Source organism: Oncorhynchus clarkii, chromosome 25 (assembly GCF_045791955.1).
Source record: "Oncorhynchus clarkii lewisi isolate Uvic-CL-2024 chromosome 25, UVic_Ocla_1.0, whole genome shotgun sequence".
In the NCBI taxonomy this organism is placed as follows: domain Eukaryota; kingdom Metazoa; phylum Chordata; class Actinopteri; order Salmoniformes; family Salmonidae; genus Oncorhynchus; species Oncorhynchus clarkii.
In genome coordinates, this window is record NC_092171.1 from 43,949,561 (window position 1) to 43,963,986 (window position 14,426).

General features: G+C 48.4%; 1 protein-coding gene across 1 annotated transcript in view; it reads right to left on the bottom strand.

Moving 5' to 3' along the window:
• Window positions 1-3,701: 3,701 nt before the first annotated feature.
• Window positions 3,702-14,426, bottom strand: part of LOC139383418 (polypeptide N-acetylgalactosaminyltransferase 16-like) — a 46,569-nt gene continuing 35,844 nt past the window's right edge. The window contains exons 11-15 of the mRNA XM_071127957.1: window positions 14,156-14,248; window positions 12,950-13,033; window positions 8,645-8,774; window positions 8,311-8,427; window positions 3,702-4,484 (exon numbers count right to left, since the gene is read on the bottom strand). Coding sequence (XP_070984058.1) covers window positions 4,341-4,484; window positions 8,311-8,427; window positions 8,645-8,774; window positions 12,950-13,033; window positions 14,156-14,248 — 568 coding nt within the window. The 3' untranslated portion in view covers window positions 3,702-4,340. The remainder of the gene's footprint in view (window positions 4,485-8,310; window positions 8,428-8,644; window positions 8,775-12,949; window positions 13,034-14,155; window positions 14,249-14,426) is intronic.

Here is a 14,426-nt window from a genome sequence, read left to right on the forward strand (position 1 = left end):
CTCCTGTCTGTGTGTGATGCTCCCTAACCCAGAGTCTCCTGTCTGTGTGTGATGCTCCCTAACCCAGAGTCTCCTGTCTGTGTGTGATGCTCCCTAACCCAGAGTCTCCTGTCTGTGTGTGATGCTCCCTAACCCAGAGTCTCCTGTCTGTGTGTGATGCTCCCTAACCCAGAGTCTCCTGTCTGTGTGTGATGCTCCCTAACCCAGAGTCTCCTGTCTGTGTGTAATGCTCCCTAACCCAGAGTCTCCTGTCTCATTCACTACACCCCACAAATGTAAAAAAGCATTAGATTGGTATAGGCATGGACTAGAGGTAGTTTCCATGTACCAGTCATTTTCTTTTCTAAATCCATGAAGGCAAGTGAAACAACTCGACACTTAAGGGGAGAAAGGCGAGAGGACAGGGACAACCATTTGTAAAATTTGGAATTTGTAAATAACAGTTAGATGCATTCAAGTGCTTTGAACTCGTTGAGAAACGCTGATTAGCTATTGGCCAACAGAGCTGCGTAAACCATAAACCAAAAAATACTATACTGCTTTTAACAAAATTATAGTGTTAAAAAAAAAAAGAAGATCGTTTTGTTACAATTAACTGCCAAAAAATGATGTATCAATGTAATTTTCTTAGTAGGTGACAGAGGTCAGTCAGCATGTGGGAGGAGTCTCCGGATGGGAGGAGTCTTCGGATGGGAGGAGTTTCAGATGGGAGGAGTTTTGGATGAAAGAGGAGTTTCCCCACTATGATTTTATATAACAAGTCAGTTCAGAACAAATTCTTATTTTCAACGACGGTCTAGGAACAGTGGGTTAACTGGTCTAGGAACAGTGGGTTAACTGGTCTAGGAACAGTGGGGTTAACTGGTCTAGGAACAGTGGGGTTAACTGGTCTAGGAACAGTGGGTTAACTGGTCTAGGAACAGTGGGTTAACTGCCTTGTTCAGAACGACAGGTTTTTACCTTGTCAGCTCGGGAATTCGATCCAGCAACCTTTCGGTTGATAGTCCTACACTCTAACCACTAGGCTACCCTGCCGCCCCCACACTCTAACCACTAGTCTACCTGCCACCTCTACACTCTAACCACTTGGCTACCTACCTCCCCTACACTCTATCCACTAGCCTACCTGCCGCCCCTACACTCTAACCACTAGTCTACCTACCTCCCCCACACTCTATCCACTAGCCTACCTGCCGCCCCTACACTCTAACCACTAGTCTACCTACCTCCCCTACACTCTATCCACTAGCCTACCTGCCGCCCCTACACTCTAACCACTAGGCTACCTGCCGCCCCTACACTCTAAACACTAGTGTACCTGCCGCCCCTACACTCTAACCACTAGGATACCTGCCGCCCCCTCAAGTAGATTTTTCCAAGTCGTATGTGATAAATTCCCACTTGGTTACAAACACAGCACATTCTCTATTTATGAGGTTAACCTGCCCTCTAGTGGTGTTAGGTTGTACTGCAGCCTACAGGTTCTCATGTTCTGAGAAACTGGACATTAGAATGAATTCTCTCCCCGTTAGACATGTACTGTATCTCTGTGAACAACAAGAAGAATACCACCCTGCATTATCACCCTGCATCTCACTGCTGACTTGCATCTGAAGCTAAGCAGGGTTGGTCCTGGTCAGTCCCCTGGATGGGAGACCAGATGCTGCTGGAAGTGGTGTTGGAGGGCCAGTAGGAAGCACTCTTTCCTCTGGTCTAAAAAATATCCCAATACCCCAGGGCAGTGATTGGGGACATTGCCTTGTGTTGGGTGCAGTCTTTCGGATGGGACGTTAAACGGGTGTCCTGACTCTCTGAGGTCATTAAAGATCCCATGGCACTTATCGTAAGAGTAGGGGGGGTGTTAACCCTGGTGTCCTGGCTAAATTCCCAATCTGGCCACCAAATAATCCCCAGTTTACAATTGGCTCATTCCTCTCCCCTGTAACTATTCCCCAGGTCGTTGCTGCAAACGAGAACGTGTTCTCAGTCAACTTACCTGGTAAAATCATTAAAAAGTATGATTACACTAGCCTGGGTACCAGTCTGTTTGTGCCATCATGCCACTCCTTTTTATGACAAGAAGTGGCACAAGCTGACTGGTACCCAGGCTATGATTCTGCATTAAAGAACTGGAAACAGATCATTATACCAACATTATTTATTTATCAAACAACATATAGGGTACTTTAACTTTACGCAAAATCCAAGCAGATTTTAGTTTTGTAATATTTACATGACATCCCAAAGACAAAAACAAAACATAATTTGGGCAAAACAACAAATACCGTTCCTGAAAATGCTTTGACACTTTATTTTTAAAACAGCTATTCAGTGAAATATACACATTTTGCAATTTGTTGTCCGGCATTTATTGACAGACACTAAAATGTGAAATGTGCAAGAAACAGTTGAAGTTGGGAAAAGCTACAGTAGGAAGAAACCACAACATCCGAGAGGATGAAGACCTCTGACCTCTGACCTCGGACAGGTAACACCTGGTTCTGGTATTCACAGTAGGAGAGCTGATCTAGGATCAGGTCCCCCCAGGTCATTATGATCTAGGATCAGGTCTCCCAGGTCATTATGATCTAGGATCAGGTCTCCCAGGTCATTATGATCTAGGATCAGGTCTCCCAGGTCATTATGATCTAGGATCAGGTCCCCCAGGTCATTATGATCTAGGATCAGGTCCCCCAGGTCATTATGATCTAGGATCAGGTCTCCCAGGTCCATGTAATGTTATTCATTATGATCTAGGATCAGGTCCCATATTTCATTATGATCTAGGATTAGGTCTCCCAGGTCATTTTGATCTAGGATCAGGTCCCCCAGGTCATTATGATCTAGGATCAGGTCCCCCAGGTCATTATGATCTAGGATCAGGTCCCCCAGGTCATTATGATCTAGGATCAGGTCCCCCAGGTCATTATGATCTAGGATCAGGTCCCCCAGGTCATTATGATCTAGGATCAGGTCCCCCAGGTCATTATGATCTAGGATCAGGTCTCCCAGGTCATTATGATCTAGGATCAGGTCTCCCAGGTCATTATGATCTAGGATCAGGTCTCCCAGGTCATTATGATCTAGGATCAGGTCCCCCAGGTCATTATGATCTAGGATCAGGTCCCCCAGGTCATTATGATCTAGGATCAGGTCTCCCAGGTCATTATGATCTAGGATCAGGTCCCCCAGGTCATTATGATCTAGGATCAGGTCTCCCAGGTCATTATGATCTAGGATCAGGTCTCCCAGGTCATTATGATCTAGGATCAGGTCTCCCAGGTCATTATGATCTAGGATCAGGTCTCCCAGGTCATTATGATCTAGGATCAGGTCCCCCAGGTCATTATGATCTAGGATCAGGTCCCCCAGGTCATTATGATCTAGGATCAGGACCCCCAGGTCCATGTAATGTTATTCATTATGATCTAGGATCACCACTCCTATTCTCACTCTTCATGACCTGATCCTAGATCACCACTCCTACTGGGACTCTTTAGGACCTGATCCTAGATCACCACTCCTACTGAGACTCTTTAGGACCTGATCCTAGATCACCACTCCTACTGAGACTATGACCTGATCCTAGATCACCACTCCTACTGAGAGTCTTTATAAATATGGGCCCAGACTTCTGATACAGTTGAGACCTCTAACAGGCTGTCTCAGGTCGGTTGGTGACCAGGTCTTTCCTCTCAGACTCTTTGGTGTGGTTCTTGTCCGTCTGACACTCGTGACAGAAACATCCGGTAAACATCATCACAGTAGAGTTGTTTACCACATTCCTGTCCCCCCCTCTCTCCTCGGTCTCCCACAGAGGGAAGGAGGACAGTGTGGAGACAGATGTGATTATTTGTGTCCCTCTGCATGCCGTATCCCAGTATCTCCTCTGCCTCTTTCTCTCCTTTCCTCCATCCCCCAAACTCTTTCTATTCCTTCTTCTCCCCAACCACCAGAGTTCCTCCTCCTCCTCCTCCTCCTCTTCTCCCCAGCCACCAGAGTTCCTCCTCCTCCTCCTCTTCCTCCTCTTCTCCCCAGCCACCAGAGTTCCTCCTCCTCCTCTTCCTCGTCTTCTCCCCAGCCACCAGAGTTCCTCCTCCTCCTCTTCTCCCCAGCCACCAGAGTTCCTCCTCTTCCTCCTCCTCTCCCCAGCCAGAGTTCCTCCTCCTCTTCCTCTTCCCCCTAGCCACCAGAGTTCCTCCTCCTCCTCTCCCCAGCCACCAGAGTTCCTCCTCCTCCTCCTCTTCTCCCCAGCCACCAGAGTTCCTCCTCTCCCTCCTCCTCTCCCCAGCCACCAGAGTTCCTCCTACTCTTCTCTCCGGCCACCAGGTTTCAGGTAATCAGGTGATGAGTTGTGGCTCCCAGACCTGACTGGCCAGCTGGGGCCGACACTGAGTGATGGCAGGAGGGCCAACAGACAGCTGACTGTCAAGACACAGACCACTAACCACGTGCTGCAGGGTCGGCCCTTTTGGCTTCCACTTCTACAGGAGGGGCAGAAAGATGGGCAGGGAGGGGTGAGAGGGGGAGGGGTGAGAGGAGGGAGGGAGGGGTGAGAGGAGGGAGGGAGGGGTGAGAGGGGTGAGAGGAGGGAGGGGTGAGAGGAGGGAGGGGTGAGAGGAGGGAGGGGTGAGAGAAGGGAGGGGTGAGAGGAGGGAGGGAGGGGTGAGAGGGGGAGGGGTGAGAGGAGGGAGGGAGGGGTGAGAGGAGGGAGGGAGGGGTGAGAGGAGGGAGAGGCATATGGCTTAGATAGGATCTCAACATTAACCTGACTGACATATGGCTTAGATAGGATCTCATCATTAACATGACTGACATATGGCTTAGATAGGATCTCAACATTAACATGACTGGCATATGGCTTAGATAGGATCTCAACATTAACATTACTGACATATGGCTTAGATAGGATCTCATCATTAACATGGCTGACATATGGCTTAGATAGGATCTCAACATTAACCTGACTGACATATGGCTTAGATAGGATCTCATCATTAACATGACTGACATATGGCTTAGATAGGATCTCATCATTAACATGACTGACATATGGCTTAGATAGGATCTCATCATTAACATGACTGACATATGGCTTAGATAGGATCGTATCATTAACATGACTGACATATGGCTTGGATAGGATCTCAACATTAACCTGACTGACATATGGCTTAGATAGGATCTCATCATTAACATGACTGACATATGGCTTAGATAGGATCTCATCATTAACATGACTGACATATGGCTTGGATAGGATCTCAACATTAACCTGACTGACATATGGCTTAGATAGGATCTCATCATTAACATGACTGACATATGGCTTTAGATAGGATCTCATCATTAACATGACTGACATATGGCTTAGATAGGATCTCATGATTAACATGACTGACGTATGGCTTGGATAGGATCTCATCATTAACATGACTGACATATGGCTTGGATAGGATCTCAACATTAACATGACTGACATATGGCTTAGATAGGATCTCATCATTAACCTGACTGACATATGGCTTAGATAGGATCTCAACATTAACATGACTGACATATGGCTTGGATAGGATCTCAACATTAACATGACTGACATATGGCTTAGATAGGATCTCAACATTAACATGACTGACATATGGCTTAGATAGGATCTCATCATTAACATGACTGACATATGGCTTGGATAGGATCTCAACATTAACCTGACTGACATATGGCTTAGATAGGATCTCAACATTAACATGACTAACATATGGCTTAGATAGGATCTCATCATTAACATGACTGACATATGGCTTTAGATAGGATCTCATCATTAACATGACTGACATATGGCTTTAGATAGGATCTCATCATTAACATGACTGACATATGGCTTAGATAGGATCTCATCATTAACATGACTGACATATGGCTTTAGATAGGATCTCATCATTAACATGACTGACATATGGCTTAGATAGGATCTCATCATTAACATGACTGACATATGGCTTTAGATAGGATCTCATCATTAACATGACTGACATATGGCTTTAGATAGGATCTCATCATTAACATGACTGACATATGGCTTAGATAGGATCTCATCATTAACATGACTGACATATGGCTTAGATAGGATCTCATCATTAACATGACTGACATATGGCTTTAGATAGGATCTCATCATTAACATGACTGACATATGGCTTAGATAGGATCTCATCATTAACATGACTGACATATGGCTTTAGATAGGATCTCATCATTAACATGACTGACATATGGCTTTAGATAGGATCTCAACATTAACATGACTGACATATGGCTTTAGATAGGATCTCATCATTAACATGACTGACATATGGCTTAGATAGGATCTCATCATTAACATGACTGACATATGGCTTTAGATAGGATCTCATCATTAACATGACTGACATATGGCTTAGATAGGATCTCATCCTTAACATGACTGACATATGGCTTTAGATAGGATCTCATCATTAACATGACTGACATATGGCTTTAGATAGGATCTCATCATTAACATGACTGACATATGGCTTTAGATAGGATCTCATCATTAACATGACTGACATATGGCTTTAGATAGGATCTCAACATTAACATGACTAACATATGGCTTAGATAGGATCTCAACATTAACATGACTGACGTATGGCTTAGATAGGATCTCAACATTAACATGACTGACATATGGCTTAGATAGGATCTCAACATTAACATGACTGACATATGGCTTAGATAGGATCTCAACATTAACATGACTAACATATGGCTTAGATAGGATCTCAACATTAACATGACTAACATATGGCTTAGATAGGATCTCAACATTAACATGACTAACATATGGCTTAGATAGGATCTCAACATTAACATGACTGACATATGGCTTTAGATAGGATCTCATCATTAACCTGACTGACATATGGCTTAGATAGGATCTCATCATTAACATGACTGACATATGGCTTAGATAGGATCTCATCATTAACATGACTGACGTATGGCTTTAGATAGGATCTCAACATTAACATGACTAACATATGGCTTTAGATAGGATCTCAACATTAACATGACTGACATATGGCTTAGATAGGATCTCATCATTAACATGACTGACATATGGCTTTAGATAGGATCTCATCATTAACATGACTGGCGTATGGCTTTAGATAGGATCTCAACATTAACATGACTGACATATGGCTTTAGATAGGATCTCATCATTAACATGACTGACATATGGCTTTAGATAGGATCTCAACATTAACATGACTGACATATGGCTTTAGATAGGATCTCAACATTAACATGACTGACATATGGCTTTAGATAGGATCTCATCATTAACATGACTGACATATGGCTTTAGATAGGATCTCAACATTAACCTGACTGACGTATGGCTTTAGATAGGATCTCAACATTAACCTGACTGACGTATGGCTTTAGATAGGATCTCAACATTAACATGACTGACATATGGCTTTAGATAGGATCTCATCATTAACATGACTGACATATGGCTTAGATAGGATCTCATCATTAACATGACTGACATATGGCTTTAGATAGGATCTCAACATTAACATGACTGACATATGGCTTTAGATAGGATCTCAACATTAACATGACTGACATATGGCTTTAGATAGGATCTCATCATTAACATGACTGACATATGGCTTTAGATAGGATCTCAACATTAACATGACTGACATATGGCTTTAGATAGAAATGTGATTCCCTTTGAGATCCTATGTAGCTGTGAGGCTAACCTCAGACCAGACCAGCATCCCAAATTGCACCCTATTCCCTATACAGTGCACTACTTTAGACCAGAGCCCTATGGAATCCTATTCCCTATATAGTGCACTACTTTAGACCAGAGCCCTATGGAACCCTATTCCCTATATAGTGCACTACTGTTGACCAGAGTTCAGTATTTAAACTTTATTTAACTAGGCAAGTCAGACAAAAAGCTGCGAAAATTCGCATCATCCATAACAGGTTAAGAACAAATTCTTCTTTACAATGACGTCCTACCCCGGCCTTCCACAGACGACGCTGGGCCAATTGTGCGCTGCCCTATGGGACTTCCAATCACGGCCGGTTGTGATACATTCTGGATTCCAACCAGGGTGTCTGTAGTGAAGCCTCTAGCACTGAGATGCAGTGCCTTAGACCGCTGCACCACTCGGGAGCCAGTATAATGGGAAGGCTGACGGGACCGTAGGGAGATGAGAGGCTGGTCCACGTCCCATACACACCTGTCTGTCTGTCTGACTGACTGACCTGTCTGGGCTCTTTCATGTTGCAGGGTTCCATCTTGACCTTTGACCCGGCAGTGAAAGCTGTGATGGCCAGACAGATGTCCTGCTGGCGTAGAAGAGGCTCCACCAGCTGCCACCTCTGTACAAGAGAGACAGAGACAGAGAGACAGAGAGAGAGAGAGAGAGAGAGACAGAGAGAGAGAGAGAGACAGAGAGAGAGAGACAGAGAGAGAGAGATAGACAGAGCGACACACACACAAATTATTATTATTGTTATTACACACACCAACACTCCCATAACCACTATATGTCCCTAGTGGTTACATATACATATCTCTCTGGGTGATGGTACTGACCTGTGACTGTGGCCTCATCGCTCCAGAGCCTCTACTACACTCTGCTAGGCCCAGGCTGTCTGAACCCAGGCTCTCCAGACACATCCCTCCCTGTCTCAACACACTGGACACTGCATCCCGCTCAGGGATCCTGGGAGACGCAAGCGGTGAGAGGGAGAGGTAAGAGAGGTGAGAGGGAGAGAGAGAGAGGGAGAGAGAGAGAGAGAGAGAGATGGGAGAAGGAAAAGGGAGGAAAAGGGAAAGGGAGAGAGAGAGAGACGGAGCTTTTTTGAATGGCTGGTTATTGAATATATATATATGTATATTTGTAAACTTCTGCTGTTTGTATTGTTTTTACTGTGAGAGCTCGGGTGAGTAAGACTGCAAATATTTTCATTACACATGGTAAAATAAACGCTTAAAAAAAGAGAGACACAGGGTAAGGAAGCATGAGAGGAACAGGAGGTAATGGAGAGAGAGAGGAACAGGAGGTAATGGAGAGAGAGAGAGGAACAGGAGGTAATGGAGAGAGAAAGAGGAACAGGAGGTCATGGAGAGAGAGGGGAACAGGAGGTCATGGAGAGAGAGGGGAACAGGAGGTCATGGAGAGAGAGAGGAACAGGAGGTAATGGAGAGAGAGAGGAACAGGAGGTAATGGAGAGAGAGAGGAACATGAGGTAATGGAGAGAGATGGGAACATGAGGTCATGGAGAGAGAGGGGAACAGGAGGTAATGGAGAGAGAGGGGAACAGGAGGTCATGGAGAGAGAGGGGAACAGGAGGTCATGGAGAGAGAGGGGAACAGGAGGTCATGGAGAGAGAGGGGAACAGGAGGTCATGGAGAGAGAGGGGAACAGGAGGTAATGGAGAGAGGGGAACAGGAGGTAATGGAGAGAGATGAACATGAGGTAATGGAGAGAGATGGGAACATGAGGTACTGGAGAGAGATGGGAACATGAGGTAATGGAGAGAGAGGGGAACATGAGGTAATGGAGAGAGAGATGAACATGAGGTAATGGAGAGAGATGGGAACAGGAGGTAATGGAGAGAGAGGGGAACAGGAGGTAATGGAGAGAGAGGGGAACAGGAGGTCATGGAGAGAGAGGGGAACAGGAGGTAATGGAGAGAGAGGAACAGGAAGTAATGGAGAGAGAGGGGAACAGGAGGTAATGGAGAGAGAGGGGAACATGAGTTAATGGAGAGAGAGGGGAACAGGAGGTAATGGAGAGAGATGGGAACAGGAGGTAATGGAGAGAGAGGGGAACATGAGGTAATGGAGAGAGAGAGGAACAGGAGGTAATGGAGAGAGAGAGGAACAGGAGGTAATGGAGAGAGAGGGGAACAGGAGGTAATGGAGAGAGAGAGAGAGGAGGAACATGAGGTAATGAGAGAGAGAGAGAGAGAGAGAGGAACATGAGGTAATGGAGAGAGAGGGGAACAGGAGGTAATGGATAGAGAGGAACAGGAAGCAATGAAGAAAGAGGGGGACAGGAGGTAATGAGGAGATGGGAAAAGGAGGTAATGGAGAGAGAGGGGAACATGAGGTAATGGAGAGAGGGGAACAGGAGGTAATGGAGAGAGAGAGGAACAGGAGGTAATGGAGAGAGCGAGAGGAACAGGAGGTAATGGAGAGAGAGAGGAACAGGAGGTAATGGAGAGAGAGAGAGGAACAGGAGGTAATGGAGAGAGAAAGAGGAACAGGAGGTCATGGAGAGAGAGGGGAACAGGAGGTAATGGAGAGAGAGGGGAACAGGAGGTCATGGAGAGAGAGGGGAACAGGAGGTCATGGAGAGAGAGAGGGGAACAGGAGGTCATGGAGAGAGAGGGGAACAGGAGGTCATGGAGAGAGAGGGGAACAGGAGGTAATGGAGAGAGAGGGGAACAGGAGGTAATGGAGAGAGATGAACATGAGGTAATGGAGAGAGATGGGAACATGAGGTAATGGAGAGAGATGGGAACATGAGGTAATGGAGAGAGAGATGAACATGAGGTAATGGAGAGAGATGGGAACATGAGGTAATGGAGAGAGAGGGGAACAGGAGGTAATGGAGAGAGAGGGGAACAGGAGGTCATGGAGAGAGAGGGGAACAGGAGGTAATGGAGAGAGAGAGGAACAGGAAGTAATGGAGAGAGAGGAACAGGAAGTAATGGAGAGAGAGGGGAACAGGAGGTAATGGAGAGAGAGGGGAACAGGAGTTAATGGAGAGAGAGGGGAACAGGAGGTAATGGAGAGAGAGGGGAACAGGAGGTAATGGAGAGAGAGGGGAACAGGAGGTAATGGAGAGAGAAGGGAACAGGAGGTCATGGAGAGAGAGGGGAACAGGAGGTAATGGAGAGAGAGAGGAACAGGAAGTAATGGAGAGAGAGGAACAGGAAGTAATGGAGAGAGAGGGGAACAGGAGGTAATGGAGAGAGAGCCAGTAGAGACTCTCTCTAACCTGTCTGGTTAGCCAGTAGAGACTCTCTCTAACCTGTCTGGTTAGCCAGTAGAGACTCTCCCCTCTCACCTGTCTGGTTAGCCAGTAGAGACCCTCCCCTCTCACCTGTCTGGTTAGCCATTAGAGACCCTCCCCTCTCACCTGTCTGGTTAGCCAGTAGAGACCCTCCCCTCTCACCTGTCTGGTTAGCCAGTAGAGACTCTCCCCTCTCACCTGTCTGGTTAGCCAGTAGAGACCCTCCCCTCTCACCTGTCTGGTTAGCCAGTAGAGACTCTCCCCTCTCACCTGTCTGGTTAGCCAGTAGAGACCCTCCCCTCTCACCTGTCTGGTTAGCCAGTAGAGACTCTCCCCTCTCACCTGTCTGGTTAGCCAGTAGAGACTCTCCCCTCTCACCTGTCTGGTTAGCCAGTAGACACTCTCCCCTCTCACCTGTCTGGTTAGCCAGTAGAGACTCTCCCCTCTCACCTGTCTGGTTAGCCAGTAGAGACCCTCCCCTCTCACCTGTCTGGTTAGCCAGTAGAGACTCTCCCCTCTCACCTGTCTGGTTAGCCAGTAGAGACTCTCCCATCTCACCTGTCTGGTTAGCCAGTAGAGACTCTCCCCTCTCACCTGTCTGGTTAGCCAGTAGAGACTCTCCCCTCTCACCTGTCTGGTTAGCCAGTAGAGACTCTCTCTAACCTGTCTGGTTAGCCAGTAGAGACCCTCCCCTCTCACCTGTCTGGTTAGCCAGTAGAGACCCTCCCCTCTAACCTGTCTGGTTAGCCAGTAGAGACTCTCCCCTCTCACCTGTCTGGTTAGCCAGTAGAGACCCTCCCCTCTCACCTGTCTGGTTAGCCAGTAGAGACCCTCCCCTCTAACCTGTCTGGTTAGCCAGTAGAGACTCTCCCCTCTCACCTGTCTGGTTAGCCAGTAGAGACTCTCCCCTCTCTGGTTAGCCAGTAGAGACTCTCCCCTCTCACCTGTCTGGTTAGCCAGTAGAGACTCTCCCCTCTCACCTGTCTGGTTAGCCAGTAGAGACTCTCCCCTCTCACCTGTCTGGTTAGCCAGTAGAGACTCTCCCCTCTCACCTGTCTGGTTAGCCAGTAGAGACTCTCCCCTCTCACCTGTCTGGTTAGCCAGTAGAGACTCTCCCCTCTCACCTGTCTGGTTAGCCAGTAGAGACTCTCTCTAACCTGTCTGGTTAGCCAGTAGAGACCCTCCTCTCTCACCTGTCTGGTTAGCCAGTAGAGACCCTCCCCTCTAACCTGTCTGGTTAGCCAGTAGAGACTCTCCCCTCTCACCTGTCTGGTTAGCCAGTAGAGACCATCCCCTCTCACCTGTCTGGTTAGCCAGTAGAGACCCTCCCCTCTAACCTGTCTGGTTAGCCAGTAGAGACTCTCCCCTCTCACCTGTCTGGTTAGCCAGTAGAGACCCTCCCCTCTCACCTGTCTGGTTAGCCAGTAGAGACTCTCCCCTCTCACCTGTCTGGTTAGCCAGTAGAGACTCTCCCCTCTCACCTGTCTGGTTAGCCAGTAGAGACCCTCCCCTCTCACCTGTCTGGTTAGCCATTAGAGACCCTCCCCTCTCACCTGTCTGGTTAGCCAGTAGAGACCCTCCCCTCTCACCTGTCTGGTTAGCCAGTAGAGACTCTCCCCTCTCACCTGTCTGGTTAGCCAGTAGAGACTCTCCCCTCTCACCTGTCTGGTTAGCCAGTAGAGACTCTCCCCTCTCACCTGTCTGGTTAGCCAGTAGAGACTCTCCCCTCTCACCTGTCTGGTTAGCCAGTAGAGACTCTCCCCTCTCACCTGTCTGGTTAGCCAGTAGAGACTTTCCCCTCTCACCTGTCTGGTTAGCCAGTAGAGACTCTCTCTAACCTGTCTGGTTAGCCAGTAGAGACTCTCTCCTCTCACCTTAGCTCAGGGTAAACGTTCTCCATATACCAATGGAAAGACTTGCAGTTCAGCTTGTGTCGTAGAGTCAGCCGGTCTGCAATGCTATAGGAAGGAATGAGCATGGAGAGGGAGAAGGGGAGGGGGAGAGGGGAGGGGGAGAGGGGAAAGGGAGAGGGGAGAGGGGAGAGGGGGAAGGGAGAGGGGGAAGGGGAGGGGGGAGGAGAGAGGGAGGAGGGGAGGGGGAAGGGAGAGGGAGAAGGGAGAGGGAGAAGGGAGAGGGAGGAGGGGAGAGGGAGGAGGGGAGAGGGAGGAAGGGAAAGGGGAGAGGGGGAAGGGGATAGGGGAGAGGGGGAAGGGGGGAAAGGGGAGAAGAGGAAGGGGAAAGGGGGAAGGGAAAGGGTAGAGGGGAAGGGGAGAGGGGGAAGGGGAAAGGGGGAAGGGAAAGGGGAGAGGGGGAAGGGGGAAGGGGGAAGGGGAGATTGGGAAGGGAAAGGGGAGAGGGGGAAGGGGAAGTGAAGGGGGAGAGGGGGAAGGGGAAGTGAAGGGGGAGAGGGGGAAGGGGAAGTGAAGGGGGAGAGGGGGAAGGGGAAGTGAAGGGGGAGAGGGGGAAGGGGAAGTGAAGGGGGAGAGGGGGAAGGGAAAGGGGAGAGGGGGAAGGGGAAGTGAAGGGGGAGAGGGGGAAGGGGAAGTGAAGGGGGAGAGGGGAGATGGGGGAAGTGAAGGGGGAGAGGGGAGAGGGTGAAGGGGGAGAGGGGGAAGGGAAAGGGAAGGGGGAGAGAGGGAAAGGGAAAGGGATGGGGGAAGGGGAAGGGGGGAGAGGGGGAAGGGAAAGGGGAGAGGGGAAGGGGAGAGGGAAAGGGAAGGGGGAGAGGAGGAAGGGGAGAGGGAAAGGGAAGGGGGGAGAGGGGGAAGGGGGGAGAGGGGAGAGGGGGAAGGGGAGGGGAGAGGGGAAGGGGAGAGGGGGAAGGGGGAGAGGGGGAAAGGGGAGAGGGGGAAAGGGGAGAGGGGGAAGGGGGAGAGGGGGAAGAGGGGAGAGGGGAAGGGGGAAAGTGGAGAGGGAGAAGGGGAAAGGGGAGAGGGAAAGTGGAGAGGGGGAAGGGGAGAGGGAGAGAAAAATATGGCAGTTTTTCCATTTCCTGAAAAGATTCTGTTTTGGAGGTGGATTCATCCAACAGCAAATATATGAATAGTGTTGGTTAAAAGGTACCAGAGAGGACTACTAACCTGCCGAAAGCCTTGCCCTGCGCTGAGGGCCTTGCTGAGTAGTAGTACTGTTTATACTCATCCATCCACACCTCCGCTGCCCGACGCGTGTTCCTGACCACACACACACACACACACACCTGGTTAGGTAGGATAATAACACAGCTCCGCTGTTCCTTCCTCTCTGTCATGACCCCAGACATTTCAGTTGTGTCGTAGCGCTGAACTCTCTCACCTGATCCACCCAAAGGTTTGAGGATTAGTTGACTAGTTGAATCAGGTATGCTAGTTC